Source organism: Quercus suber, unplaced genomic scaffold, assembly GCF_002906115.3.
Source record: "Quercus suber isolate HL8 unplaced genomic scaffold, Cork oak 2.0 scaffold_859, whole genome shotgun sequence".
NCBI lineage: Eukaryota > Viridiplantae > Streptophyta > Magnoliopsida > Fagales > Fagaceae > Quercus > Quercus suber.
Window position 1 is genome coordinate 126938 of NW_027070289.1, and position 27994 is coordinate 154931.

General features: G+C 31.0%; 2 protein-coding genes, 2 long non-coding RNA genes and 1 pseudogene across 8 annotated transcripts; 1 reads left to right on the top strand and 4 right to left on the bottom strand.

Annotated features, from left to right (window-relative positions):
* The window catches only part of LOC136065132 (heat stress transcription factor A-6b-like), a 5043-nt pseudogene extending 4792 nt beyond the window's left edge, over positions 1 to 251 (bottom strand).
* A 1689-nt stretch (positions 252 to 1940) lies between these two features.
* On the bottom strand, positions 1941 to 4601 carry LOC112016413 (heat stress transcription factor A-6b). The gene is made up of 4 exons (XM_024048977.2): positions 4450 to 4601; positions 3851 to 4349; positions 2599 to 3412; positions 1941 to 2103 (listed from the first exon to the last, which is right to left on the bottom strand). The coding sequence occupies exons 2-3, from the start codon at positions 4154 to 4156 to the stop codon at positions 2621 to 2623; spliced, it is 1098 nt and encodes a 365-aa protein (XP_023904745.1). The 5' UTR covers positions 4157 to 4349; positions 4450 to 4601; the 3' UTR covers positions 1941 to 2103; positions 2599 to 2620.
* A 4640-nt stretch (positions 4602 to 9241) lies between these two features.
* LOC136065136 (uncharacterized) lies at positions 9242 to 14763 on the bottom strand. 2 transcript variants are annotated; one of them, XR_010626772.1, is made up of 3 exons: positions 14663 to 14763; positions 14204 to 14443; positions 9242 to 9949 (listed from the first exon to the last, which is right to left on the bottom strand). It is a non-coding gene; the product is annotated as an uncharacterized LOC136065136 (long non-coding RNA). The 2 variants fall into 2 exon arrangements; XR_010626773.1 differs by lacking the exon at positions 9242 to 9949 and adding an exon at positions 11514 to 12643.
* Positions 11513 to 15401, top strand: LOC136065135 (uncharacterized). Of its 4 annotated transcripts, none has more exons than XR_010626771.1 (5): positions 11513 to 11625; positions 11780 to 11856; positions 11987 to 12080; positions 12172 to 12264; positions 12908 to 15401. It is a non-coding gene; the product is annotated as an uncharacterized LOC136065135 (long non-coding RNA). The 4 variants fall into 4 exon arrangements; XR_010626769.1 differs by having other exon boundaries at positions 14584 to 15401; XR_010626770.1 differs by having other exon boundaries at positions 12175 to 12264.
* Positions 15402 to 22723: 7322 nt separating this feature from the next.
* Positions 22724 to 24829, bottom strand: LOC112016417 (heat stress transcription factor A-6b-like). Its single transcript, XM_024048982.2, has 2 exons — positions 24114 to 24829; positions 22724 to 23682 (listed from the first exon to the last, which is right to left on the bottom strand). The coding sequence occupies exons 1-2, from the start codon at positions 24417 to 24419 to the stop codon at positions 22909 to 22911; spliced, it is 1080 nt and encodes a 359-aa protein (XP_023904750.1). The 5' UTR covers positions 24420 to 24829; the 3' UTR covers positions 22724 to 22908.
* Between the last annotated feature and the right edge of the window lie 3165 nt (positions 24830 to 27994).

Sequence of the window (27994 nt, forward strand, 5' to 3'; positions counted from 1 at the left end):
AAAAAAAAAAAAAAAAAAGGACAGAGGAAGACGGCTTACATATACAACAAAATATTTTTGACCAATATATTTTTATTATTTTGAATTGTATGTTACAAGAAAACTAATAAAAGGTATATGTAAAAATACATTCGGTTTAGTATACTAACTTCAAAACTACACAAGATATAACTATGCTAACTCACAATATTATACAAAATCATAGTTGAATTAACCGGGAAGCACCAAGAATTGCTTGAAGAGAAGATCATTGTCGAATATGAAGATGTTTGTGAAACGCATGATGCATATAAAAGACTCCGTCTTGCCAAATACGTGCAAAAACAATCTTAAAGAGCGTTTATTGTATATTGCTTAGGTAAAGAAAAACATGTAGAAAACACTTGAATATAGAGACTCTACATAACAGTAGAAATTAATATGGCACGTCTCCAACACATGTAACGTGGGGAGCAAGAATCTATGGAATTCAAATAATAAGGAAAATCAATGCCTCTCTAAGATAGAACAGACATGCGAGGGCTGTATGTGCATTTGAGACACATGTAAGGTGTCTTCAGAGCAAGAAACGATGTGTGTAACCACAATGAATCACATAATTGGGGTTGAGACAATGCTTAAAGACATATACAACTCTTGAACGACAATTCTAAAAGGATGCACAAATACAAACCCGAAAAGTCTAGATTTAGATGGGATTTTCATGGACCTAGAGCTTGGGTGTGGGCTTTGATGTTGGCAGCAAAAGTGACAAAAAAAATGAAGGTTGATGAAGAGCAAAGATTTTGGTTTTAATATCATATTAGAATTGTTGTTGGGATTTTGAGTAAAAGAAAGACAAGATTAAGTGAAATAAGAATTAACATGGTTTGGCTTATCAACCAACGATCATAGAGAGAGATCTTTGACAACTATATTGTTATTATTACAAATTGTACATGTCTTATAAGTAACTCAATATATGGTATATCTAAGAATATATTAGGTTTAATATGGTAACCCTAAAACTATATTGTAATACAAATTACGATAGTCCATTGTATTCTACAAAGTCATAGTTACTTATTTATGAGAATATAGCTTAAATAATAATATCCTACCATATTATAACATTATATTTATTGGATGCAAAGTTCAAGTGACTACATATTTAAATACTCATTTCTATAAGTTTACAGTATGCTCATTGAAATGTTTATAATAATAATAATAATAATAAAAAGAGATAATGTTAGAATAATTATTAAATTAAAATTTCTAAAAGTATAAACTTTTTGGAGTAGTAATTACTAATTAATAGTAGTTTTTCATGATATCAAATCATAGGATTGCTCCATAACAAAGTTACAAAAACTAATATAGACAAAAAGAAAAAAAAAAGGAAAGGAGTGAAAAGGAAACACATTAAAGAATAAAAATTAATATGGTTTGATTATGGTGGCTTATATCCATGTGATGTATAAAGCATAAATGACTACGTCTTTAACATTTACTTATATTTTTGCAACATACATACTGGAGGCTTATATATATATATATATATATAGGAAATAAGACGAAGCATACATAGTGAAGCTTTAGAAAATTACAAGTGTAATATTAATATAAATGGAAATCTTTTGTCCCATTTATATAGATAATATAAATAGAAAGCAAGAATAACACCTGTAATGGTAATAAGTACTGTACACGTGTAATACAGGTAATACCAATACAATTTAGTTCGGGTAATACTCTTAACAAATCGCTTGCATAGAAGTAATTATAATCTGTTACTACGTATTTGAGTGTCATATCATATGTAATCAAGTAATTAATCTATATTGAGAACAAGAATGACTAATCAAGATAGCAAGCAATTCGAACATACTAATTATCACCACCAGCAAAAAAAAAAATAATTATTTTAGAAAAAAAGAGAGAAAGGAGACAAATAGACATGATGGTCAAAGGAACTTAAATGATATTAAATTATGGATAATTCCATAAAACAAGCAATGGTTGAATGGCATTGTTTATGCTTACTCCATTGGAGAACATTCTACAAACTGGAAATGAATTGGCGTTCCATATCGAATTTATCATGGATTTTGCAATCAAGACCTAAATAAACAACAAACAAGAAAATGGACAGTGAGATTAGATAGCTAGGGAGGACTCCTACGACCCCTAGCTCATTGGAGCAACAAATAAAAACAGCACAATTATTGATTCTCTGAGTAGGCAATAATTATCTCATATATAAGATATATGTATTTTTCTTCTCAACACGTGTGACTATACAATTACATGAAACCCACGCATTGTAAGAGAAAAAATGTATATATTCAACATATGAGATACTCTCTCCTATTTAGTAATTAGAAAATAATTATCTCATGCATGAGATATATGCATTCTTCCTCTCAAAACGAGACACATTTTAAAAGAGAGAATACAAATATTTGAAACATGAGATACATTCTCCTATTTAGTAATTAGACAATAATTATCTCATATATAAGATATACATATATATATATATATATATTTTCCCTCTCAAAAGATGTGATTCTATAAATGTATAAGACTCAAATATTGTAAAAGGAAGAATTATACCTGATATATGAGATATCTTTTACTATTTAGGACTAGAGGCCAAGTAGCCCATATGCTCAGCCAACACATCTACATCTTCATCATCTTCTTGATCGACACCCATTATACCAATTTCTTCTTCAATACTCTCGTTGAACAAATTTTCCCAAAACCCCTCATCAAGGTCCTTAAACATATCTCTACTTTCATGTTCCACTCCTTTCTCTAAATGTTCTTCCTCTGGGTTGTTTTGGCTTCCACTTAGTCCATGCATGTCCATGGCAAGTCTGTCCAGCTCTGAAACTTCAAATTCAGACATATCATCAAAATCATGAGGCTCAACCTTAACAAAGTTTCCTTCTCCACCTTGGCCTAAAACGCCAATTTCAAGGTCACTAGGCCCTTGATCAATAGGTCGCCTTCTCTTCTTCGTTATTGCTTCTTGGAGTTCCTTTCTTCTTTCCTTCTGCTGAACTAATTGTTGTAAAAAGTTGGGATTCTGCATTGCTCTTGCCAAGAAATTCATCATCTGTTGTTGTTTCCCTTCTGTCTTTCTAAGTCTATCCTCCATTGATTGGATGTAAGTTCTAGTATTTTGTTGTTGCTGTCTAAGCTTCACCAGTTCCACCATTAGAACCTGCTTGTCACGCTTCAACCGATCAACTTCTCCATCTAATCCAAACCTTCCAACTTCAACACAAGAGTCCAGAGCCTGCTGCGAAGCCTGAAGTTGAAATGTCTTCCTTCTCCTAATATTCTTTAAAAGATGCTTTTGTCCTCTAAGAAACCCTTCATTAGCAAACTCCCATCTATCTGGATCAACCTTCCTAAAGCCCTACATAAATCAAAGTCCATGGTCACATTCATAGAGAAGCTCATTGTAACATTCAATGGAGAGTTGTACTAAATCTAAGAGCCTTCAATAGCTACACATAATAACACTGAAACATCTAAGTTTTTTACAACTTTTACGAGGCAGCAATGACCATATGCTAAATCAGCTTAATAATACTTTCCTTTTGAAGCCATTAAACAACCAAAATGTCCAAATTAAGTAACCCATTAAACAAAGAGAAAAAGGAGAGACAAATCAAATGATTCAAATCCATCACAATATCACCCCAAAAAAAAAAAAAAGTTAATAAAAATAGCAGATTCATTGTAGTTTTTTGTGAAGATAAATGAAAAAGTAAAATTATTGTAACAATTCTCAAAAAAAAAAAAAAAAAAAAAAAAACTTTATCATTCATTCTTGGTAAAAAAAAATTCTTACATAAGTGTTGAGCTGCCTGACAAAGCTAGAGAAATTGTTATGCTTGAAGTATCTGGGAAGAAGAATCATGGCAAATGCCTGAGGATCCCACACAACAAAGCTGTTGTTCCCTCTACTCCATGAAACAACATGATTTGTGGTCGAGTCCTCAACGATGTCATAGGTTTTGGTAAGAAAAGGAGGGGGGCCCGTTTCATGAATTCCCTCCAGCGGTTGAGGAGGCTGAACCATGGATGAGGACGGCGTGCCCGAAAAGGGTGAGCTTGCTCCTCTAAACGCTACCTTCACTCGGCCCTGAGGATTCATGATTTACCCACAAAGAGGATAAACTGTGATCTGGGTTTGATATGATTTTTGGTGCCTAATCACTATATATGCAGGTGGAACAAGAACAATGCAGTTGAACCTCAACTTCTCAAGGTAAGCTATTTATAGATCATAAAATTGTGTTTCTACCAAATGGGATCCTTGGAATGAAGGTTGAGAATGATGGTAACAGCTAGAAAAAAGAACGATTTGATTTATATATACGGAGGCATCAGAATATATAGTACTATATCAAACGACATATGAAGGAGAAGCAATAAATATGAACTGACCTTATAGAACAAAGCCTGGAAAGAAGAAGGGTAAGGAATTGCTTATGGAGGCTAAGATTAGATGGGTGTTGCTTTCTTTCTCCTTTGGGAAAGCCATTTGCGCAGTGACACTATCACATTTATTTAGTACAAGTGTCCAACCTCAAGGACAAAAAGGTTGTAGAGTGTCCTTGCTCGCAATAAGTGTGTATTTGGAAGAAAGTTTATTTTCATCCATTTATTTTGTTTTAAAAATATATTAAAAACTTTTTTAACAAAATAGTTAGAACGAATAATAAATATGATTGGTGTCAATTCAATAACTTGATATATGAATATTTGAGGGCTTTTTTTTAATGATTTGTGATACATCAGTCTCTAATATTACCTTATATAATAAAAGTTATAGTATTCCTAACATTACACATTTGATTATTATATGAGAGCATTTTGAAAGATGATATTTTACAAGATTGTACATTCTATTTTGAGATGAACACAAGTTCATCCAAATCAATATTAAGAATCTCAACAAATAGGTCAACTATCATATTTTAAGGCAATTTCCCAACAAATAAAGCACATCATATGTGCTCAAAAATTACTCCTCCATTATGTTGAATAAGGTATGCAACCTAACATTTTAAGACTCTACCATTTTCATTTCTTCTTCTCCTACCATAGTTTACTTAACCATCAGAGCTTCCTTGGCCAACCCAATTTTCTCGAGTCCAAATTGAGATTTCTTTTTTTGAGCAAAGTGTTTGTTGGGTTGTAAGGATTTGTCATTATTTGGTTCAAATTGAAGCCCCTGTTGTGGTTTCACAAGCCACTCTCATAACTTCAGCTTGAGTAATCAAGAAACATCTTAGTCCGAGTATTAGAAACATTAAGTAATATATATAAAACTATCACACTTAGTTTTTACTTCCATGAATTTATTATTTTTTTCTCAAATAAATTATTAAGATGACTTATTATGGCAATATGTTAAAAAGGTTAAAAAGGAATAGCTAATTTTTTAGAACATGCTAAAATTGAGTATAAAATTTATTGATTAAGTTTATACTTGAATTGATAATAAGTTTTGATAAGAACATCGTGTTTAGTTTCAAATAGATTAGAAGTAGTATTAAATAATTTTGAAATATAATGTCCTAAAGTAATTAAGTTTTGATTAGCATAATACATAGCAAAAAAAATTAGAGCATGTAAAATCTAATTGAAATAGCACTTGACGTAAAATTAAAGTGCAATTAGAAACAAATTTTGATAAATTTTGATTGAATATTCACTTGAATATATATATATATATATATATAACAAAAGAAATAAATTTATTAAATTTATCTAAAAATACAATGAAAGTCTTGAATTAATAAAATATTAAAACATCAACTACCCTAGAAACTATTAATTGAAATCTCTAACCTTTGGAGGATCTCAGCATCGATTGTTGGATTATTTCAAGGTTACTAATATTTCTAATATTTAAGATCTTAGAGTGTATTTGGATGACGAGTTTAGTTTCATTGGATTATTTAGTGAAAAAATATTGTGGATAAAAATAAATTATACTTAAATATGATATTTTTATATAAATCAAATAAATTAAATAAGATTATTACAAACCTGGCCTAACTAGCTATTAGCTAATCGCCTTTTCTTTCTTTCTGTTTTTAAAATAATAATATGATAGTTACAATAAGGGAGCTAGAGAGATTTGAATCCTAGATTTTTGAATTGAAAGCACTAAAAGGTCTCAATCGGTGAGTTGATGTGTATGTATTAATATACAAGTTATGTGATGATGGCAGTTATTAGCCAATCCTAAACAATATAATATTTTAGGATTTTCTTTCAACTATATTTCTGGTCAAAGTTTAATAGTGGGTTGATGAATAATATTATTGATTTAATCATAAACTACTGCCCTAATAATAATGAAAAAAAGGGAATACAAATTTTTGTATCCCTAAATAATTACTAAACTAGATTGAGATTTGTTACAATAGTTATTGCACCATACTTTACCACAATTACCACCATTAAGAGTTTGAGATTGAAACTTGAAAAGCTCACTTTTAATCCTAATCTTTGGACAAAATTGCTAAATTCCCTTTTTGGGCAAACTAAGCAGCATTTTGTCTTATTTTTCAAACTAATTAGGAAAATGTCCCTCTTTTGAAAATTAATTTTCTCAAAATCGAGTTAGGCCCTATAGTGGCATTTTTAAGGAGCCTATAGTGACATTTTTAGGACTTATAGTGACGTTTTGTAACTCGACTTTCATTAAATTGAGTTATAGGCAATTTTTTTTATTTTTATTTTTACCTATAACTCGATTTTATATAAATTGAGTTACAAAATGCCACAATAGGTCCTAAAAAGGTCACCATAGGCTTCTTAAAAACACCGCTATTGGACCTAACCGATTTTTAGAAAATCAATTTTCAAAAGAGGGACATTTCTCTAATTAGTTTGAAAAATATGGCAAAACGCTGCTTAGTTTGCCCAAAAAGAGCATTTGACAATTTTCTCCCTAATCTTTAGATTTTTTTTTTTTTTTTTTAACTTTTAAAACTTTTACCGTTTTACTTTTTTATTTTGATACTTTAAATCTCTCAAAATAAAATGGTAGTTATATGTTGCAATATTTCTAACTATTACACAAAATTCGAACCACAGAAAACTGCCATGTGTTAAAGCACAATCACGAATATTGGAGCTTTGTAGGATTGCAGCTGAAATGAATTTTATATGGTGGGTGCGGATGGAAGGTATGAACTATGAAGTAAGGAAGGTTGTCGACATAAATATCTTAGCAGCATAATATTATTTTATATATATATATATATATATGCATAGATCACACATCAACTTGTATTATAATACTGTGCCATTATGTCATGGAGTTGAGCTCCATTTTTACTGGACCCACTTCTAGTTCCAGTGAACAAATTCATGAAGAAGACGTGAGTCTCACTCAACGTTTAACATAGTAACTAATTAGAGAGCCTCAAGTGAGACCATTGAAATCTGATGCTATGTAAAAAATGAAAGAGGGAAATTGTAATCGTTGAGGCTCGAGCCCAGATAATCAGTACCAGCCCACTAAACTTAGGCCCAAGATCAGCTTGAGTAGTCAAGGCCCAGAATCCCATAGTGTTCGGCCCACTACCGACTGATGAGGCGGTGGGAAATCAACAATGAAATGATTAAATTCAAGTCAGTTACCGAGTGTTGTTGATGCCTTTGGGGAGTTCGCTGCCGAATGCTATTTGGTGTCTAGAACAAGTTTCAAGAGAATCCTCAGAAGACATGATTGTTTCTTGGGATTCTGGGTAAAAGTGGGATTGTATGGAAATTAGTGAAAAAGTAATGATTTGAACCCCACTAAAGAAAGATTATATAAGGGTAGTGAGGGCAGACAAAGGAGATGGTTGGAAAAACTGGGGGAAAAAGTGTGGAAAAGAGAAAACAGAGAGTGAGAGTGAGAAAGGGAGAAGAACAATTAGAGGGGATGAGGGTGTTGGTCCAAAAACTCACAAAGATAATAGAAATTGGATTGTCGAAGTTGTGTTTGAAGCCATTACCCGTAGGATTGTTAGGAAACCCACTCATAAATAAATTGGGAACCCAAACTGCTTGTCTAAGGAAAGCAACACTCATAGGATCGGGTACCATAGTAATCAATTCGTGATATTTCTAATTTCATAATTAAATTAAATCTTCTCCTCTATTGTAATTATCGAATTATCAACAAAAAAGAGAGAGACAAAAATAACATTCGTAGAAGTGTAAAAAATGATATGAAAATAAGAAACTAACATAAAATGTGACTCGACTAAGAGAAAATGTTGGAAACAATACATACGATCAGTTTTGACTAATCTAAGGAGGATTTATAATTGACCCTTAAAATTTAGGACTAATGCTTGGTGATTGTTAAGGCGGTGTACTGTGAATCTATGATTAGTGCTAACATTTTTGCTTACCTATTAGGTAACCTAATGGGAAGTCACCATTTAGAAGCGTAGACAATTAAACATGGACATAGTTTTCATCTAAACCACTAATTGACACGTGAAATGAACATGCACTATGTGTACCTCATTTAAAAAAAAAAAAAACATTTAAAATATATGTAAGTATTAGTAAAGAGCTTTCTTTTATAAAAACAAAAGCCCTGTTTTATTTTAAATTTGGAGAACAAGGATGTTAAGGTTTTCTTCTTTGCCACTAGACAATATGCTGATTTTTGTGTCCAATAGTTTGGAACCCTTGAAAAAAAAATGAAATGTAATGATTATAGATAATTTAAAATATAGTTCACACTTCACTAATTAATTGATAAAAACGTCTTAAATTATGTATAAAAAAAACACTTTAGTGTAGATTTTTTGTTGAGAAAATATATAATAAATTAAATTAAAGATGTGGAATTGATAAATATGATTCAAAATTTTGCTAGTTTTTTGGGTTTCAATTAGCTTAATTGGTAAAATCTCTTATGGTTGAATAAGAGATTTCAGGTTCAATCACTGCTTACACACTAAAAATCGATTGATGTTTTGATCTGATAATAAGGGAGGTATTTAGCATTAACATCCAGTATCTAAACACATTAAAATAATATATCTACATAATAAAATAATATAACCCAATACCCAAATAAAATCCAAAACCCAATAAAATATTATTTTAAAAAATACCATCTTACTACAGTACCATCATAAAAGTAGGATAGTACTGTAACTCGATGGTAAAATTTTTTAAAATTGAAAGTGCGGATAATGTAAGATTTATGGGGTTTGACACTAAATTTTAGTATATTTGGAGCTTTAGCATGCTAGATACTGATGCTCTTACATTGGTCATTCCAAAATCCAAAGGCCATCATCCAAACATAAGTAACATGTTATTCAGCCCAAAAAAAAAAAAAACACAAAGTGGCATGTTAAAGGCAGTGCCCCTATGCTGTGTAGTGCAGCGTGTAATAATGAATCCCAACACAATTAACAACCTTAGGGCTATCCAAGGACTTGTCGGACCCAACCCACCCATCGTCGTCGACCAAACCTGACTAGCCGCCAACTAAACTGACTGCTCTAGCGAGATATTTTAGATCCAGAAAAATTTAGGATATTTTCGGGAAGATCTAGCTGAGATCTTGTCGATAATGGCCAAGATCTCACTAGTTCTGGCAAGATCTTGCTAGATTTCAACAATTTTTCAATTTTTCTTGCTACATTTCGACCATTTTCATCTTTTCTTAGCCAGATTCTTGTCATTTTCCAAATCTCCAACTCCGACTGAATCGACTGCCATCCGTTGAAGCTTGGATCCACCCAATCTGATCAATCACTCCAGTTGGCGACAGGTTGAAATTTTGACTACTTGATCTAGTCGAGTCGATTTCGGGTTGGGCACAAACCCAACCCGAACCAACTCATGGATAGGCCTAGACAAACTATTCACCAAAACACAATTGCATCGTAGGACATATGCCCAAAAATACCTTCAAATTCACCTTAAATAATATGGTTAGACATGTAAAATTGCTAATTTAAAAATTCTTAAATTTTATCTAAATTATAAGATAAAAAAAAAAATAGTTATTTTCTAACAACCTTTCTGCTTCTCCACATTATAAAAAACAGTATAAGGTAAATTACATATTTGGTTCTTATCTTTTATGCAATATTTCAATTTGGTCTCTAACCTTTCAATTGTATTAATTTAGTCTTTAACTTTTCATGTTGTGTTAATTTAGTTTCTATTGTTATCTCTTTGATGAAAATAGCTAGCGTAACTAACGACCAAAATATAAAATTAATTTATTGCCATATCAATGGAAACTAATTTTTTATTTTGGCCATTAGTCATGTCAGTAATTTTCATTTAATAGATAATGGTAGAGACTAAGTTGACACGGTTCTGAAAAGTGAGGACCAAATTGACACAATTAAAAATTATAAAACGGTTTTTTTCCCTCTCTCTCTCTCTCTCTCAAGTTTTTTTTTTTTTTTTAATTTTTAAATCCTAAATTTTAAATAATCAGTTTTTCCGAACTCTCTCCCATAAAACTCTTATGCTCACAACTTCTTCTTCTTCTTCTTCTTTTCCTTTTTTTTTTTTTTTTTTTTTTTAATTTTTAAATTAAAAGAAAAGATAGTACTAAATTTAAAACACTCATTCCTTATCCTTATCCCTTAAAATGAGGAACATAGTAGGTATCTTTATTTTATCAATCTCTAAGAGCATTCACATTGAAGATGTGAAAAATGCTAAAAGCTAAATTTAGCATCTCATTTCACAAAAACCACACCACAACAAATCTGCTATACACAAAATATTTAGGGGGTGTTTAATAGAGTAGTTTGAATAATATTGTTTGTAGTTTTTTAATACACGTGTGAGTAAAAAAGTATGTGAAAATGTGTATAATGTTGTTTAAAATGTAAAAATGTGAGTTAGAGATGGGGTACCAAACAGGCCCTTAGCATCTCAGTTGCAGTAGACTGTCATTTATAATAGTCTATTGTAGCTCAAAACTTATAATTTTATTTTATTACTAGTCTTTGACTATTCATTCAATTTCCTCTATCTTTTTCTCTCACCAACTCACTATTTTCTCTCTATTCTTCTTTCTTTCCCTATGTTGTTTCACCGGCCTTTCTCCATGAGGTTTGATTTTTCCTTGATTAGTTTCAGGATTAGGTAGTTTTTTTTAATGATAATTACTTGATTTGGCATGAGTTTTCAGTTTAGGTTCAATCTTTGAGGGACTACGCTAGAGCCTACTTGATTTGGCACAGGTTTTTGGCTAGAGGTGGACGACGAAAGGTACGGGCTGGTGTGTGCTATGGTTGATTTTGGGTCATGGCGGTAGTGGTGGTGTTGAAGTTTTTTTCTTTTTTTTTTTGGTGGTGGGGGTCTTGTTTTGGCCTATGGTGTTGGTCTATTTTAATGGGTTCTATGGTGGGTTGTTGATGATGGTGGTTGTTGTGGTGGCGGTTTTGGTTTGGGTTTTTTTTTTTTGCCATGGGTTGTGGCTACCACAGTGGTGGTAGTGATGGCTAATAGTGGTTGTTTTGCGGTTTTTTTTTTTGGTTGTTGTTGTAGTGGGTTGTGGCTATCACGGTGGTGCTAGTGGTAGTGAATGTGGCTGACAGCTGGTTGCTATGAATTTATGTGAGAAAGTTTTATTTTATTTTAATAAGTTTTTTAATATTATTTTAATGGGATGAATATAAAAATAGAATCTTTGATGTTGGGGGTATTGTAAAGTGAGTTGTTAAAATGAATAAAATAGATTTTTGAGTTGCTAAATGCTAAAATTTTTCAGAATCTTAATGGGAATGCTCTAATAGAAGTGCCGAATGGCAAAAATTTCATCTCAAATGAGAAAAAGCAAAAGCAAAGGTAATCTCTCTCTCTCCACTTCAAATTTTCTGAATTTTTTTCCTAATACAAAAACAATGATGGTTACGCACATAATTTGTTTACTTTATTAAAGTAAAATTCAACTAATTTTTTCTTTCTTTTTGGTTAGGAACTAGACCTCATAAAATTGAAATAGAGCACAAAGAGGAAAAGGTCAGATTTGAAAATGATTCCAAAATGCTTTTTGTCCTTTGCATAAATGGGTGAGTTACCAGCATTTGTGACTATTTTCTTCATTTTATCTACTGTTATTTTTTTCCCCCACTCTGATGTCTCTGTTTGTTTCCCTACAAGAAGGAAATGCATCCAAGGACTAGGAAGATGGTGTCTTTGTTATTGCAAATGAATTTATAATTGAAAAGCAGTGGAGCCTTATGTTACCTACTGGTAGGAGACACAAAACTTTCTTATTGCTATGCCATAAATATAAACACCTCCATCTCACTATCCTTATCTATTATGCCTCTCTATCTTCTTTAGAATGAACAAAAAATTTACTAGAATTTTCATAGATGCATTTGGGAGTTACACAATAATATATAAGAACTAGTCTCATTGCACGCCTTCAGGTGTGCTCTAAAACTCTTTCTTTTGGAGGTTATTGTCATAATTCAAAAATTGGGATAATGAAAAATTATGACACAAAGTTAAAGTAAATAAAAAGAGACTTGTCGCAAGATGTGGCTAGTTTTAGTATGATAGGTTCAACATTATTAATATTTTATAATAGGCTATTGGATGAGTGTAGAACCGCACCGAATATGCCCTACAGAACCAAAATTTCAAAAGATATTAGATTTGGAAAGAGTGATTTGGGCCCAAATTTAACTTTATTAGTAAGATATATAAAAACTATAATTTAAAAAGTGCTATAAAAATATGTACTTAGAGTACTCATAGTGTAAAAAATCTGTTTGGTACTATATTTAAAATAACATGCTTTATTGTGAGTTGTGTGCTTGGTTTGTGTGTTTTTTGTAAAAATAAAAAGCTAACAAAGTTGTACCACTTTATAATTTTTTATTCAAAGAGAGAGGAAAGAGAGGACAGCTGGCGTGGGAGGGAGAGGATGCGTGGGAGAGAGGGATAGCTCTGTGGTGTGCTGTCTAATTCGCATGGGCCCCACCAATTTGTATATATTTACAAACGTGCCATTGGAATACATTGTTTAAAACCTAAAAATTACTGTGAGGAGCTTTCTAAAATAAGTTTTTAAGCATCCTAATTTGAGCAACATTTTTCTAACACCTTTAAAAAACCATTCTACCAAATGCATTGTTTTATTTTTTTTTGAACAATAATTTATAGTGTTTAAACACTGAAACTTGTTAAAAATCTTGTACCAAATAGCCTCATATATATTTTGTCTAATGTGATTTCTTTTTCTTTTTGGGTGAGAATCTACTATAAATTCTAAAAGCAAAACTATTTTGCCCAATATCTAAAAGTCTTAATAGACTGAAGTCCCTCATCGCCCAATTTGACTTCACACCCACAAGTTGCATCAATCAATGATTAAAATCAAGAGTCATGCTACATGCATTTAGTGTTCTAGAAAAACAAAACCAGACTAGTCAATTCAACCGAGAACTAAATTCAGAACCGATTAAGTAAAAACTGAGAAAATAAGTGATTGAACTGTAACAACTACCGATACACCAGTAAAAACCGAAAACTAGACCTATATTTGATTATTTGATAATTTTGATTTTTAAAATGATACATATACTACGAGTTTTAAACTTATTTTTATTTTTTAGGAACAGCTTTTCTAAAGACACATTACCTAGGTAGAGGGAGAACCAAATCATGACCACATTGCCTAGGTAGAGGGAGGTCCTAAGCCTTATGGAGGGGCTTTGAACTCTAATTGGTGTCAGTTGAGCTCAGGCTCATTGTTAACACTAGCAATTACATAATAACTAATAAATAAAGAGTCTGGTTAACGTATGCATTTAGAACATATTTTAATCATCTATTTTGAGAAAATTTTTATGGATAATTGAAAAAGCTATCAAAATAGTTAAGGAAAATGCTAACGAGTGCCCTTAGGATACTGATTAATAATCTATTTTTAAAAAAAAATTATACCACTTTTATGAGAAATAAAAAAAATTATCAAAATATTAATTACTTTTTTTTTCATTTCTCATAAAAAAAATTTTAAATGAATTATTAACCAGTACTCTAAGTGCACTCGTTTGTACTTCCTAATAAGTATTCGCGTTTTCATTTTTTCATAAAAAATTTTCTAAAATGGTTTTTTAAGTGTACATGTTAATAAAATCCATAAATAAAATATAATAGCAAATTACAAAACAATTACCTTGGACAAAATCCTTTGGAATAGGTTCGTTTTCATCTAGAGACAAATACAGCTCCACAAGGTTGTCGTCTTTTGCATTTTCGATCAAGTATTTTAAGAAAACCGAAGAGATGTAGACGGCATTAACAGCCTTATCATAGACATCATTCGATGCATCAGAAGCGGATATATACTCTTGTAAACACCATGAGCGGTGAATTAAAATCTTTGCAAGATGCCTTGTGTATGAATTGTCTTGTGCTGCACAGATTACCAAAACACACACACACACACACAAATCAAAATAGCACATAATCAGTGAATTCCGTTAGATTATAGATCCACAACACACATATACACAATGTCATATATAGCTAACACATTAGGCATGAAATTCTTAGGTAACAGTGAGAGTAAAGAACAATTGAGGAATATGTAAACGCTATGAAAGCAAAATTAAAGAGAAGAAGTGAGACAGACCGAAGAGTTGGCAAGCGTGGTTAACACGGTGAGAGGGCCAGTGAAGATTTAGAGGGAGCTGGAGGAGTTTGTTCCAGAAATCGGAGGAGATAGGAAGGATTTCTCGGCGACGAAGGTTCCGATGTGGTACCCCAACGTGTCTCGCGGACGCTCGCTGCTGCTGCCACTGCTATCACTGCTGCGAGGTGTTGACGGCACGTCCCCCATTCAAACACAGTCACTATAACCAAAATCAATTCCTTTGAATTTTCTACTCCGCTCGCTCTCTGTCTGCACTCAGTTCCAGTCTCTGATCTCCGACTCTGAATTGAATGGCGTTCATGGCATTATTTACACAGAGAGAGAGAGAGAGAGAGATAAGAGATTCAGAGAGTTTGGATCGGTTAGCTTTGACAGAGACTGAAAATGAAATTCTGTGTGTATGAGAGTTTGTTTTTTTTTTTTTTTTAAGAGATAGAGAGAGCTTGGGAATGACGGTTTATAAAGGAGACTTTAGAATTACACAGTGTGGGAGGAGGAGGAGGAATGGAGGAATTTTGGTTCCATGTAATGTTAGGAACACCGAATTTAGAATAATTTTGTGCCACAACTCGTCGTGTGATGAGTTGTACGTGATTGTTAAAAGTGTGTTATTGGGTCATATAGGGATACACTTTTATTAATTATAACTCACCATATGACGAGTTGTAACATAAAATTGTGCCAAATTTGATGTCTTTAGCATTACTCTTTTGTTTTCTCAATTTTTAGAGTAATTTTTGTGTCGGGCACGATATGAATATGATCATCCTTAATTATACACGATTTAGACCAATTTGCCCTTGACTTCTATAGATGTCTCCTCAGTCCTCACCATGTCAAATCTTGTACATTTCATTCTTTTTTTACTTCAAATTATATTTTATAAATTTAAAATCCTCCAAATTGTTACTTTATTTAAAATTTCAAACACTGTCACATTCTATATGCTATTAAATCCAAAAAAAAATAAATTTTGAATTATGAAATAAACAAAATTAATAGGATAGAGCTTAATATTCTCAAGAAAACATTGCAAGAATTTAATATTCTCAAGAAAACGTTGTCTACTTTCATTTGGTTACTCATCAATCAATGATCTTGAATTGTTGCCCTGATCTTCAAGATAAATAAACCGAAAATAAATACCGCTCCAATAACTAAATATAATTATACAATTAAGTCCTTGTTGCCAGAAAGAAAATTTAACAAGCTTATAAATGAATAGTGCAGAAGCACATGAAAGAAGAAATGACTGGAACAGATGAGTCCTACTTTAGTGTTGTTTACACTATGAAAGTAATTTGACCTACATTTCAAACTGACAAATAAATCATGTTGTTGATTTTCTAAATTTGTAACTATAATAGCCTATGTCAATTCGATAAATCTAGTAACACACCTTATTTAATATTCAATTTCAAAACTTATTAAAGTGATTAATTATCATTTTTATATGAATCCATTACTTGCAGTCATTACTTCAACAAATTGTGAAATTTGATACTCTAATCAAACTAATTGATATCCATTACTTTTACAACTCACTTTGTTGAGCTTGGATTTGCCAAAACCCCAAATTGCAGTTGATTAAATGGTTGGGCCAGTCTTTCACCTAAACTTAGGTTCATAGGATTCATTTGGGCTCATCCTAATTTGTCTTAGGGCTATAAACGAGGCAAGTTTTGTTAAGTAGTGTGTATTTGAGTTTGACTCGCTAATAAAAATCAAATGCTCAAGCTTGGTTTGAGTTTGAGACAAGCCTAAAAATAATGTTTGAACTCGAGCTCGTGAGAGTGCCAAAAAGCTTGAGCTCGGCTTAGCTTGGCTTGATTAATTAGTCAAGCCAAGCTTGAGCTTAATATCAAGCTCAAACTCAAGCTCAAGTCAAGCTTTTTAGCTTGGGATCAAAAAAAATTGCATCATCTATCACCAGAAATCAAGTAAACAAAAAATGTATATATAAAATAATATATTCATTTTATCATGCTTTTAACACTTGTGATTAGAAATTGTTTAAAATTACAACATTACCTAATTAAATCCATCCATCATCATTCATTGTCTATAGCTTGAGTAATTGTTCAAAATATAATTTTTACATCCACATTTGTTATTCATGCAACTATAATCTTCACAAATCTAAATAAATTAACATTCCAAAAAATATATGAATAAACAAGCTATAAATTAATATTCCAAAACATATGTGTAATGTCATAATAATGAGTTTATTTAGTAAACGTATATTAAGCTATAAACGAGCCTAAGCTCGGCAGTTTTTGTGTCGAGCCCTATTATTCACAAGCTTGTCCATGAACAATTTTGTTTGCTTGAGCTCGGCTTCTTTATCAAACAAGCTTAAAACTAAGACTCAAACTTGGCTTATTTGTAAACAAACGAATATGTACGAGCTTTTTATCAAGCCAAGCTCAAGTTGTTCATGAATGGCTTGGTTCATTTACAGCCCTAGTCTTCTTAGTCCTGCTGCGCTTCAAAAGGCTCGTATGATAATGCAAGTAGCCCATTCGTTACATTTAAATCATTTGTCTACTTTGTTGGGAGGTATAAATGATTCCACACATAGAAGTAGAACACCTCCATTTATTTTATTTATTTATTTTATAGAATTTTAACCTATGACATTTGCTAATGATAATATTACTTTTTATCATCAGACCAAGACATTAATCAATTCTTTAGTGTAGGCATATAGAAATCTCTTATTTAACCATCAGAAATCTTACTAGTTGACCTAATTAGAATCCACAACATTTATGGATATAAATATGGAAAATTATTGTTTTAACACTTTTTTATATACCTTCCATACACATTATAATGCACATACTTTTATATAAGACGTACACAATTTTTAAGAATGTTCTCACTAATTGGTTCTTTGGTGTAGGCATATATAGATCTCTTATTTAACCATTAGAAACCTTACTAGTTGAACTAACTGAAATTCATAACATTTATGAATACAAATATGGAAAATTACTGTTTAACACTTTTTTATATACCTTCCATACACAATATAATGCACATACTTTTATATAAGACATATACAATTTTTAAGAATGTTCTCACTCCACACATGATATATAAATAAATATATATATATATATATATATAGTGTATAAAGAGAGTGTGAGACAGTCAAGGTCCTACAAATATTATGTCATATTCTTAATGTTCTATTTTATACTTCATAAACTATAGTATATCATCTGTTTTTTTTTTTGGTAGCTATACTATATCATTTATCTAACTTTTTTTTTTCGCTTCCTTTTGTATGTGTTTGTTTTTCAATTTCTTTTCTTATTTTAAACTTTGGTTATATATAATGCATAAACATACATTTTAAATGGAAGTGAGGAATTTAAAATTTGGACATCTCTATTGAAAATATTTAAAAGTGTCATATGCCTAAAAGGTCATTAGCAAACCCTATATGCCTTAGTTGACTATTAAATTTACCTTACAACTATTTATACAAGATAATGCTTAAGTTATATTATCAAATTTTAATGTAAAAAGTTTTTAAGCTGACGTTATAATATATGTGATTGATTTTATATTGAAAATAAATTATATAATTATTTTTTTAATTAATTTTTGTTAGTAATGTTAGAAAATTATAAATTTTATTATATTAGTCTTATAAAGTGGCAACTTTTAAGCACAACATGCCATAAGTATTTGAAAAAAAATAATTATTATGTTGACACTAATCTAATTTGTCAAGAATTCATAGTCAACCCCAAAATTTTGAAATAAGACTTTATTGTTGTTGTATGTTACACTAATTACCACATTCATTATTATATATGTTCGAAAGTTTTTTATGGGTAAATTGATAATAACTAGAGCATTCTTTTTTTTTATTTTAATTATTATACAAATAGAAGAGTTTAAGTGAATTAAAAGGTCTCTCTCTCTCTCTCTCTCTCTCTCATATTAGTTTGTAAGCCTAACTTCTTTTTTGAACTACCCAGAAAAATATTTTGTTTTGTAAGAATAACTTAATAAAAATTTTAAGTTACTGGCTCTTGACCAATTTTGTTTTACAAAATGGAAAGAAAAAACTCTGGCAGCTCTTTACACAATGCTCATGCACAGCATGTGCAACCTTATCTCTTCAGATGATCAGCAGACATTGCAGCATTCTATGCTATCTAACTCAATTTCAGGCAGGGTGGCTGTGGCAGTAGCACCATGAAAATCTAGGTGACTTAAAGGAAGCTATTGTTCCAGCTTTCTCTTTTGCCCATAAAAAGATGAAAAGGATTACCAAACCTTTCTTTAAGAGCTGCACAAGCACAATAATATGCTCCACTTGTGTTCTGCTGTGTGGTTGGCCATCCCAACAGCAAAAAAATGATAATTATGCTGGATGAATTTATTTATTTTTTAAATAAACTATTTTGAAACACTGAGTATAAGTTCAAGATAAAAATAATTAAGCTGACAATTTAACTAAAAGGGATACACATACAGAAACCATTATTAGTTCATGTAATCATGGCCTAATATCTTTTCGAGGCCAAAAATAGTGCTTGAAAGAGATAAACATGGAGTGGGTTTTTCCTAGAATTTGCTTAACTCAGCTGTTGTACAAATGTATAATATTCAGACAGACTCAAGTGGGGACAAATTTACATGTTCACACTGGAATTAGGATCTCTCTTTCTCTCGGTTTAACCCTAACACTCTGGAATGTACAGTGATCTGACACGGGTCTTTTCAAAATAGAGACATTGACGCTGTCAACACTTTTTGAGTCTATTCACTATTGTGACCCCCAGAATGTCCTAGATTGTGAAGGAACGAATATTTTATAAACACAAATTATTAATAATCCTGCACACGTACAGCTCGCGAGAATAATGGTTTTATATTTATAATACATTACATGAAAAACACGCCCCTAATTAAAGTCCAAACACTTCTACCGACTTCTTCAACGTGTTTTGAAATGCAACTAATTAAAATTTCAAAGCTAACTTTTAATCATTTTGCTGATCGAGACCCACCATAATCCACAACCTTCAGGAAACTGATTATTAGAAAAAGCGATTGGCAAAAAAAAGAAAAGATTATTAGAAAAGCGTAAAGTGTAAAAAAGAAATTGTAAAATATTACTGACAAACACCGTCAGCTGATGAGACAAAAAGTGCCGCTATGATCTGAAACGTGTCGTCCGAGCGCCTATGGGCTATGGTTTTAATGTACTAATTTCAAGCCAACGCTCCTCAAGTTGACAACTCTAGCTGCTAATTTCATAATCATAAAATGTCTCGTCAAATCGATATAGTATTTGATTATTTGAAAGCTTTGTGGTGTTTGAGAGAATGAAGTAATTCATACATAGCTTTAACCCCACTTCAGAGAGGTTCAATTTCCTACTATTATACAAACTAAATCAAGAAAAAGAAAACCACATAATAAAGAATTAATGTGATATCATTGTGAGTGAAAGAAATTATAAAAAAAAAAAAAATTAAAAAAAAAGAGTGTGAGAGGGAGTTGAGAAAAAGCATGGAAAAAAAAATTAACATTTTGGTCTGACAGCTTGCTTATACAAAAAAAAATATATCTTTATTATTTTGAATTATGTGTTACAAGAAAACTAACAGAAAGCATATATAAGAATACATTAAGTTTAGTGTACTAACTTCAAATTAAACTACACTAGATAGGTTTAGTATAGTAACTTTCAAACTACACTAACCAACAATATTATTAAAAATCATAGTTGAATTAATCGGGAAGCACTGAGAAATGCTTGAAGAAAAGATCATTGTCGAATATGAAGATGTCTCTGAGATGCATGATGCATATGAAAGACTCCGTCTTGTCAACTACGTGCAAGAACAGTCTTAGAGAGCGTTTATTGTATGTTGCTTATTAGGTAAAGAAAGACACGTAGAAGACACTTGAATATAGAGACTCTACACAACAGTAGAAATTTAAATATGGCTCGACTCCAACACATGTAATGTGTTGAGCAAGGATCTATGGAATTTAGATAATAGGGCAGATCAATGCATCTCTAAGATGAAACAAACATGCGAGGGGTCTAAGTGCATTTGAGACATGAAAGGTGTCTTCAGATCAAGAAACAATGTGTGTAACCATAATGAGTCACATAATTGGGATTGAGACAATGCTTAAAGGCATGTACAACACCTAAACGACAATTCTAAGAGGATGCACTAATACAAATCTGAAAAGTATAGATTTAGATGGATTTATATGGACCTAGAACTTTTTTTTTGGGAGAAGGACATGGACTTAGCTAGAACTTAGGTGTGGGCTTTGATGTTGACAGCAAAAGTGGCCAAAAATTAAGGTTGATGAATAGCCAAGATTGTGGTTTTAATAAAATATTAAAATTATTGTTGGGATTTTGAGTAAAAGAACAATGAGATAAAATGAAAAAAGAATTAATGTGATTTGGCTTGACAACCAACAATTATAGAGAAAGGTTTTGACGACTATATCGTTATTATTATGAACTGTGTTTTATAAGTAACTCAATATATATACACACACATAAAAGAATACATTAGTTTTAGTATGGTAAAACTAAAACCACAATAATTCATTGTAAATTTATAATACAAATTACAATAGTTTATTGTATTCTGCAAAACCATAGTTTACTTAATTATGATAATATACCTTAAAATTTCTGATGGTTGAATAAGAGGTCTAATGTTCAATCCCCACTTACACAAAAACCAATTGATGTCTTGATCTAATGATGAAAACATAATTATTAGGAGCGGATGTCATAGGTTAAAACTATATTTCAAAAAAAAAAAAACTTTAAATAAATAATATCCTATTGTATTATAACATTATGTTTATTACATGCGAAGTTCAAATGAAATACTCATTTCTATAAGTTTACAGTATGCTCATTGAAGAGTTTATAATAATAATAATAATAAAATAAAAAATAAATAAAGAGATAATGTTAGAATAATTATTAAATTAAAATTTCTAAAAGTATAAACTTTTTGGAATATAATTATTAATTAATATTTTATCATGATATCAAAGCATATGATTGCTCCAAAACAAATTTACAAAAACTAGACAGAAAAGAAAAAAAAAGAAAAAAAGAAGAAGAAAGGAGTGAAAAGGAAACACATTAATGATTAATATGGTTTGATTATGGTGGCTTATATCCATGTGATGTATAAAGCTAGCATAAATGACTACGTCTTTAACATTTACTTATATTTTTGCAACATACTTACTAATTAAAGGCTTACATATAGGAAATAAGACGAAGCAAACATAGTGAAGTTTTAGAAAATTACAAGTGTAATATTAATATAAATAGAAATATTTTGTCCCATTTATATAGATAATATATAAATACAAAGCACGAATAATACCAGTAATGGTAATAAGTACTGTACAGGTGTAATACAGGTAATAGCAATACAATTTAGTACGGGTAATACTCTTAACAAGAATGACAAATCAAGATAGCAAGAAATTCGAACATATTGATCACCGCCAGCAAAAAATATGATTATTTTAGAGAGAGAGAGAGAGAGAGAGAGAGAGAGAGAGAGAGATGACATTGAAAGGAACCTAAATAATATAAAATTGTGGATAATTCCATAAAATAAGCAATGGCTGAATGACATTGCTTCTGCTTACTCCCTTGGAGAACATACTATAAACTGTAAATGAATTGGCGTTCCTGGTCAATAACAAGAAACCCTTATCGAATATTTCACGGATTTTGCAACCAAGACCTAAATAAACAACAAACAAGAAAATGGATAGTCAGATTAGATAGCTAGGGAGGACTCCTACCACACCTAGCTCATTGGAGAAACAAATAAAAACAACCCAATTATTGATTTTCTAATTAGGCAATAGTTATCTCAAACATAAGATATATTTCACGGATTTTGCAACCAAGACCTAAATAAACAACAAACAAGAAAATGGATAGTCAGATTAGATAGCTAGGGAGGACTCCTACCACACCTAGCTCATTGGAGAAACAAATAAAAACAACCCAATTATTGATTTTCTAATTAGGCAGTAGTTATCTCAAACATAAGATATATACACTTTCTTTTTCAAAGCGTGTGACTCTACAGTATATTGTACAAGACCCACACATTGTAAAAAAAAAAAAAAAAGCATATATTTAATACATGAGATACTTTTTCTTATTTAGAACTAGATGCCTAGTAGCCCATATGCTCAGCCAACACATCTAAATCTTCATCATTTTCTTGATCAACACCCATTATACCAATTTCTTCTTCAATACCATCGTTTAGCAAATTTTCCCAAAGCCCCTCATCAAAGTCCTTAATCATATCTCTACTTTCATGTTCCCCTCCTCTCTCTATATGTTCTTCCTCTGGGTTATTTTGGCATCCACTTAGTCCATGCATGTCCATAGCAAATCTATCCAGCTCTGAAACTTCAAACTCAGACAAATCACCAAAATCATGATGCTCAACCTTAACAAAGTTTCCTTCTCCACCTTGGCCTAAAACACCAATTTCAAGGTCACTAGTCCCTTGATCAATAAGTTGCCTTCTCTTTTTCGTTATTGTATCTTGGAGTTCCTTTCTTCTTTCCTTCTGCTGAGCTAATTGTTGTAAAAAGTTGGGATTCTGCATTGCTCTTGCCAAGAAATTCATCATCTGTTGCTGTTTCCCTTCTGTCTTTCTAAGTCTATCCTCCATTGATTGGATGTAATTTCTAGTATTTTGTTGTTGTAGTCTAAGCTTCACCAATTCCACCATTAGAACCTGCTTGTCACGCTTCAGCCGATCAATTTCTCCATCTAATCCAAAACTTCCAACTTCAACACAAGCATCCAGAGTCTGCTGTGAACCCTGAAGTTGAATTGTCCTCCTCCTCCTAATATTCTTTAAAAGATGCTTTTGTCCTCTTAGAAACCCTTCATTAGCAAACTCCCATCTATCTGGATCAACCTTCCTAAAGCCCTACATAAATCAAAGTCCTTCTTCATGGTCACATTCATAAAGAAGTTCATTGTAACATTCAATGGAGAGTTGTACTAAATCTAAGAGCCTTCAATAACTACACATAATAACACTGAAACATCTAAGTTTTTTACAACTTTTACGAGGCAGCAGTGACCATATGCTAAATCAGCTTAATAATACTTTCCTTTTGAAGCCATTAAACAACCAAAATGTCCAAAATAAGTAACCCATTAAACAAAGAGAAAAAGGAGAGACCAATCAAATGATTCAAATCTATCAACATATAACAAAAAAAGAAAGTTAACCAAAATAGCAGATTCATTCTAGTTGTTTGTGAACATAAATGAACATGTAAAATTATTGTAACACTTCTCAAAAAAGATAACTTTATCATTCATTCTTGTTTAAAAAAAAAAAAAAAAACTTACATAAGTGTTGAGCTGCCTGACAAAGCTAGAGAAATTGTTGTGCTTAAAGTATCTGGGAAGAAGAGTCATGGCAAATGCCTGAGGATCCCACACAACAAAGCTGTTGTTCCCTCTACTCCATGAAACAACATGATTTGTGGTCGAGTCCTCAACGATGTCATAGGTTTTGGTAAGAAAAGGAGGAGGCCACGTTTCATGAATTCCCTCCATTGGTTGAGGAGGCTGAACCATAGATGAGGACGGGGTGCCTGAAAAAGATGAACTTGCTCCTCTAAACTTTTCCTTCTCTCGGCCTTGAGGATTCATGATTTAAATACCCACAAAGAGGATAAACTGTGATCTGGGTTTGATATGGTTTTTGGTGCCTAATCACTATATATGCAGGTGGAACAGGAACAATGCAGTTGAACCTCAACTTCTCAAGGTAAGATATTGATAGATCATAAAATTGTGTTTCTTCCAAATGGGGTTCTTGGAATGAAGGTTGAGAATAATAGTAACAGCTATAATATAAGTAGAAAAAGAAAGATTGGATTTATATATAAGGAGGAATCAGAAGATATAGACTTATAGTACTATATATATCAAAATAGAAGGAGAAGCAATAAATATGAACTGACCTTGTAGAACAAAGCCTGGAAAGAAGAAGAGTAAGAAAGAGCTTATGCAGGCCAAGAATGGGGAGAGGAATTAGAAATCACTTAGAAATAAGGAAGTAAACCCTAAATAGGACATCTTGAATTTATAAATAGTTGGTGGCGAAAATAGCCTGCCACCACTATTTAGCAAATAAATAAATAATTTACCACTGTTTTGGAAATATGTAGGAATTTATCACCTTTTTGAAATTCGAGTACAATTCTAAAAATTTGAGTTCTTTGAAAAAATATACTCTGAAATATTTTTAAAATTTTTTCGAACTTGAGTATTATAGAAAACTTGATTTCACCATACTCGAGTATCCAAAAAGTGGCAAATTCCTACATATTTCTAGAACAATAGTAAATTGCAACATAGTTTGCAAAAATGTGCTATTTGGCTATTTTCGCCAATAGTTGGTAATATTTTTTTCTTTTCCTTTTTTCTTTTTTTGGCTTTCATTTTTTTAGACAGACATTACAAGATTAGATGAGAAAGTGATAGTGCAAAAAAAACCGAAATAGGCAATGAGACATTTTCCTCCCTCCTCAATGCCTCATTTCTTTCTCCTTTGGCAAAGCCATTTGGGCGACACTCTTAACATTTATTTAGTCCAGTGTCCAGCCTCAAAGACAAAAAGGTTGTGGAGTGTGATTGCACGTATAAGTGTGTATTTGGAAGAAAGTTTATTTTCATCCATTTATTTAATTTTGGAAAATATTACAAATTTTCCAACAAAATAGTTAGACCTAATAATAAATATGATTAGTATTACTTCAATGACTTAATAAATGAATATGTGTGACTTTTTTAATGATTGGTGACACATTAGCCTGTAAAGCTTACATAATAAAAGTTATAGTATCTCTAATATCACATATTTGTTTATTGTGTGAGTGTATGTTTTGCATTTTAAAAGGTGATATTTTACAAGATTGTACATTCTATTTCGAGATGAAAATAAGTTCATCCAAACCAATATTAAGAATTTCAAAAAATAGGTCTACTATTCAATTTTAATTAAGGCAATTTCCTACCAAATAAGGCACACCATATATACTCAAAAAATACCTCCTCCAAATATTTCTCTCCAACTAAGGTATGCATCCTCACATTTTAAGACTACCATTTTCATTTCTTCTTCTCCTACTAGTTTATTGACTTAACCATTAGAGCCTCCTTGGCCAATCCAGTTTGCTTAAGTCTGAATTGAGATTTCTTTTTCTCGGTAAGGTATCTCTTAGATTTTAAGGATTTGTCGTTTGGTTCTTATTGAAGTGCTTGTTGTGGTTTCACAAGTCAATCTCATGACTTCCACTTGAGTAATCAAGAAATATCTTAGTCCGAGTATTAGAAACATTAAGTAACACACACACATAAACTATCTCACACACTTCATTTTTATTTCAATGAATTTATTTAATTTTTTTTCAAATAATTATTAAGATGACTTATTATGAAAATATGTTAAAAAAGGAATAGTTAATTTTTTAGAAATGCTAAAATTGAGTATAAAATTTATTGATTAAGTTTATACTTGAATTAATAGTAAGTTTTGATAAGAAAATTGTGATTAGTTTCAAATAGATTAGAAGTAGCCTTAAATAATTTTGAAATAGAATGTGCTAAAAGTAAGTTTTAATTAGCATAATACATAGCAAAAAAAATTAGAGCATGCAAAATCTAATTGGAATGGCACTTGGCATAAAATTAAAGTGCAATCAAAATCAAATTTTGATAAGTATTTATTGAATATTCACTTGAATATATATAGTAAAAGAAAAAAAATTAAATTAAAATTTTCAAAATATTAAAAACTATATATAAATCCATTGAAAGTATTGAATCAATAAAATATTAAAACATCAACTACCGTAGAAACTATTAATTGAAGAGAAATGATATGTCTACAATATTTTCATAACATTTTTACAACAAATTTTAAGTAGCAGGTTGTTACTAATTGTTATTGTTGAGGCAAAAAAATAATCTTAGTGTTAGATTCAAATTTGAACCGATAACAACTAACCACCTATATATGATTTGTTATGAAAATGTTGTAAAAATGTTATGGATATAGCACCTCTCATTAATTGAAATCTCTAATCTTTCGAGGATCTCGGCCTCATTGGATTATTTTAGGTTACTAATATTTTTAATATTTAAGATCTTAGAGTGATTTTGGATGATGAGTTAGTTTTATTGGATTAATTTGTGTAAAGCAATTGTGGATAAAAATAAATTATACTTAAATATGATATTTTTATATAAATCAAATAAACTAAATAAGACTATTACAAACCAGGCCTAACTAGCTATTAGCTAATCCTTTTTTTTCAAAAATAATAATATGATAATTATAATAGGGAAGAGGGATTTAAATCCTAAATGTTTGAATTAAAAACACTAAGAGGTGTAAATCGGTGGGTTGATGAGTTGCATGTATTAATATATACAATTTATGAAAATAGTGGGCATGATGGCAGTTATTAGCCAATCCTAAACAATATAATTTTTTGGGATTTTATTTCAACTAAATTTTTGGACATAAAATTTTGTAATTATATTTTACCATCATTGAAGTGACATATATTCCTTCTCAAAAAAAAGTGACACATATGTGCATGTGTTAGTATATATAAAATTTATATCAATAGTGGGTTGATGGATAATAATAATATTGTTTTATTCATAAATTACTACCTTAATTATAATGTAAAAAGAGAATAAATTTTTTTGTATTCCTAAATAATTACTAAATTGGATTAAGATCCAATACAATAGCTATTGCACCAAACAATACCAGATAATACCACTTTTAGAGATTGAGATTGAAACTTGAAAAGTTTACTTTTAATCTTAATCTTTTAGTTCAAAATTTTTAAACTTTAAAAACTTTTACCATTGTACTTTTATATATTGATACGTTTAATTTTAATCTCTCAAAAGAAAATGGTAATTATATGTTGCAATATTTCTAACTATTACATATATACCATATTCGAACAACAGAAAACTGCCATGTGTTAAAGCACAATCATGGAATGTTGGAGCCTTGTAGAATTGTAGCTTAAAAGGGCCAAAATGGGCATTTGCCCCTCTTAAAAGATGTAGGAAAATGCTTATATTCTGAAACTATCTAGCAAAAAGCTCCTATTTTGAGACTCTATTTTCTAAAAATTGAGTTTCAGTAAAAAATTCAATTTGATGAAAATCAAGTAATATGAGAAATTTTACATGGA

Coding starts and splice junctions, on each gene's coding strand:
- LOC112016413 (XM_024048977.2), bottom strand. CDS start 4,156: ATGAATCCTCAGGGCCGAGTGAAGGTAGCGTTTAGAGGAGCAAGCTCA. Junction 3,413..3,850: donor TCAGGCAGCTCAACACTTAT/GTAAGAATTTTT, acceptor TGATTTATGTAG/GGCTTTAGGAAGGTTGATCC.
- LOC112016417 (XM_024048982.2), bottom strand. CDS start 24,419: ATGAATCCTCAAGGCCGAGAGAAGGAAAAGTTTAGAGGAGCAAGTTCA. Junction 23,683..24,113: donor TCAGGCAGCTCAACACTTAT/GTAAGTTTTTTT, acceptor TGATTTATGTAG/GGCTTTAGGAAGGTTGATCC.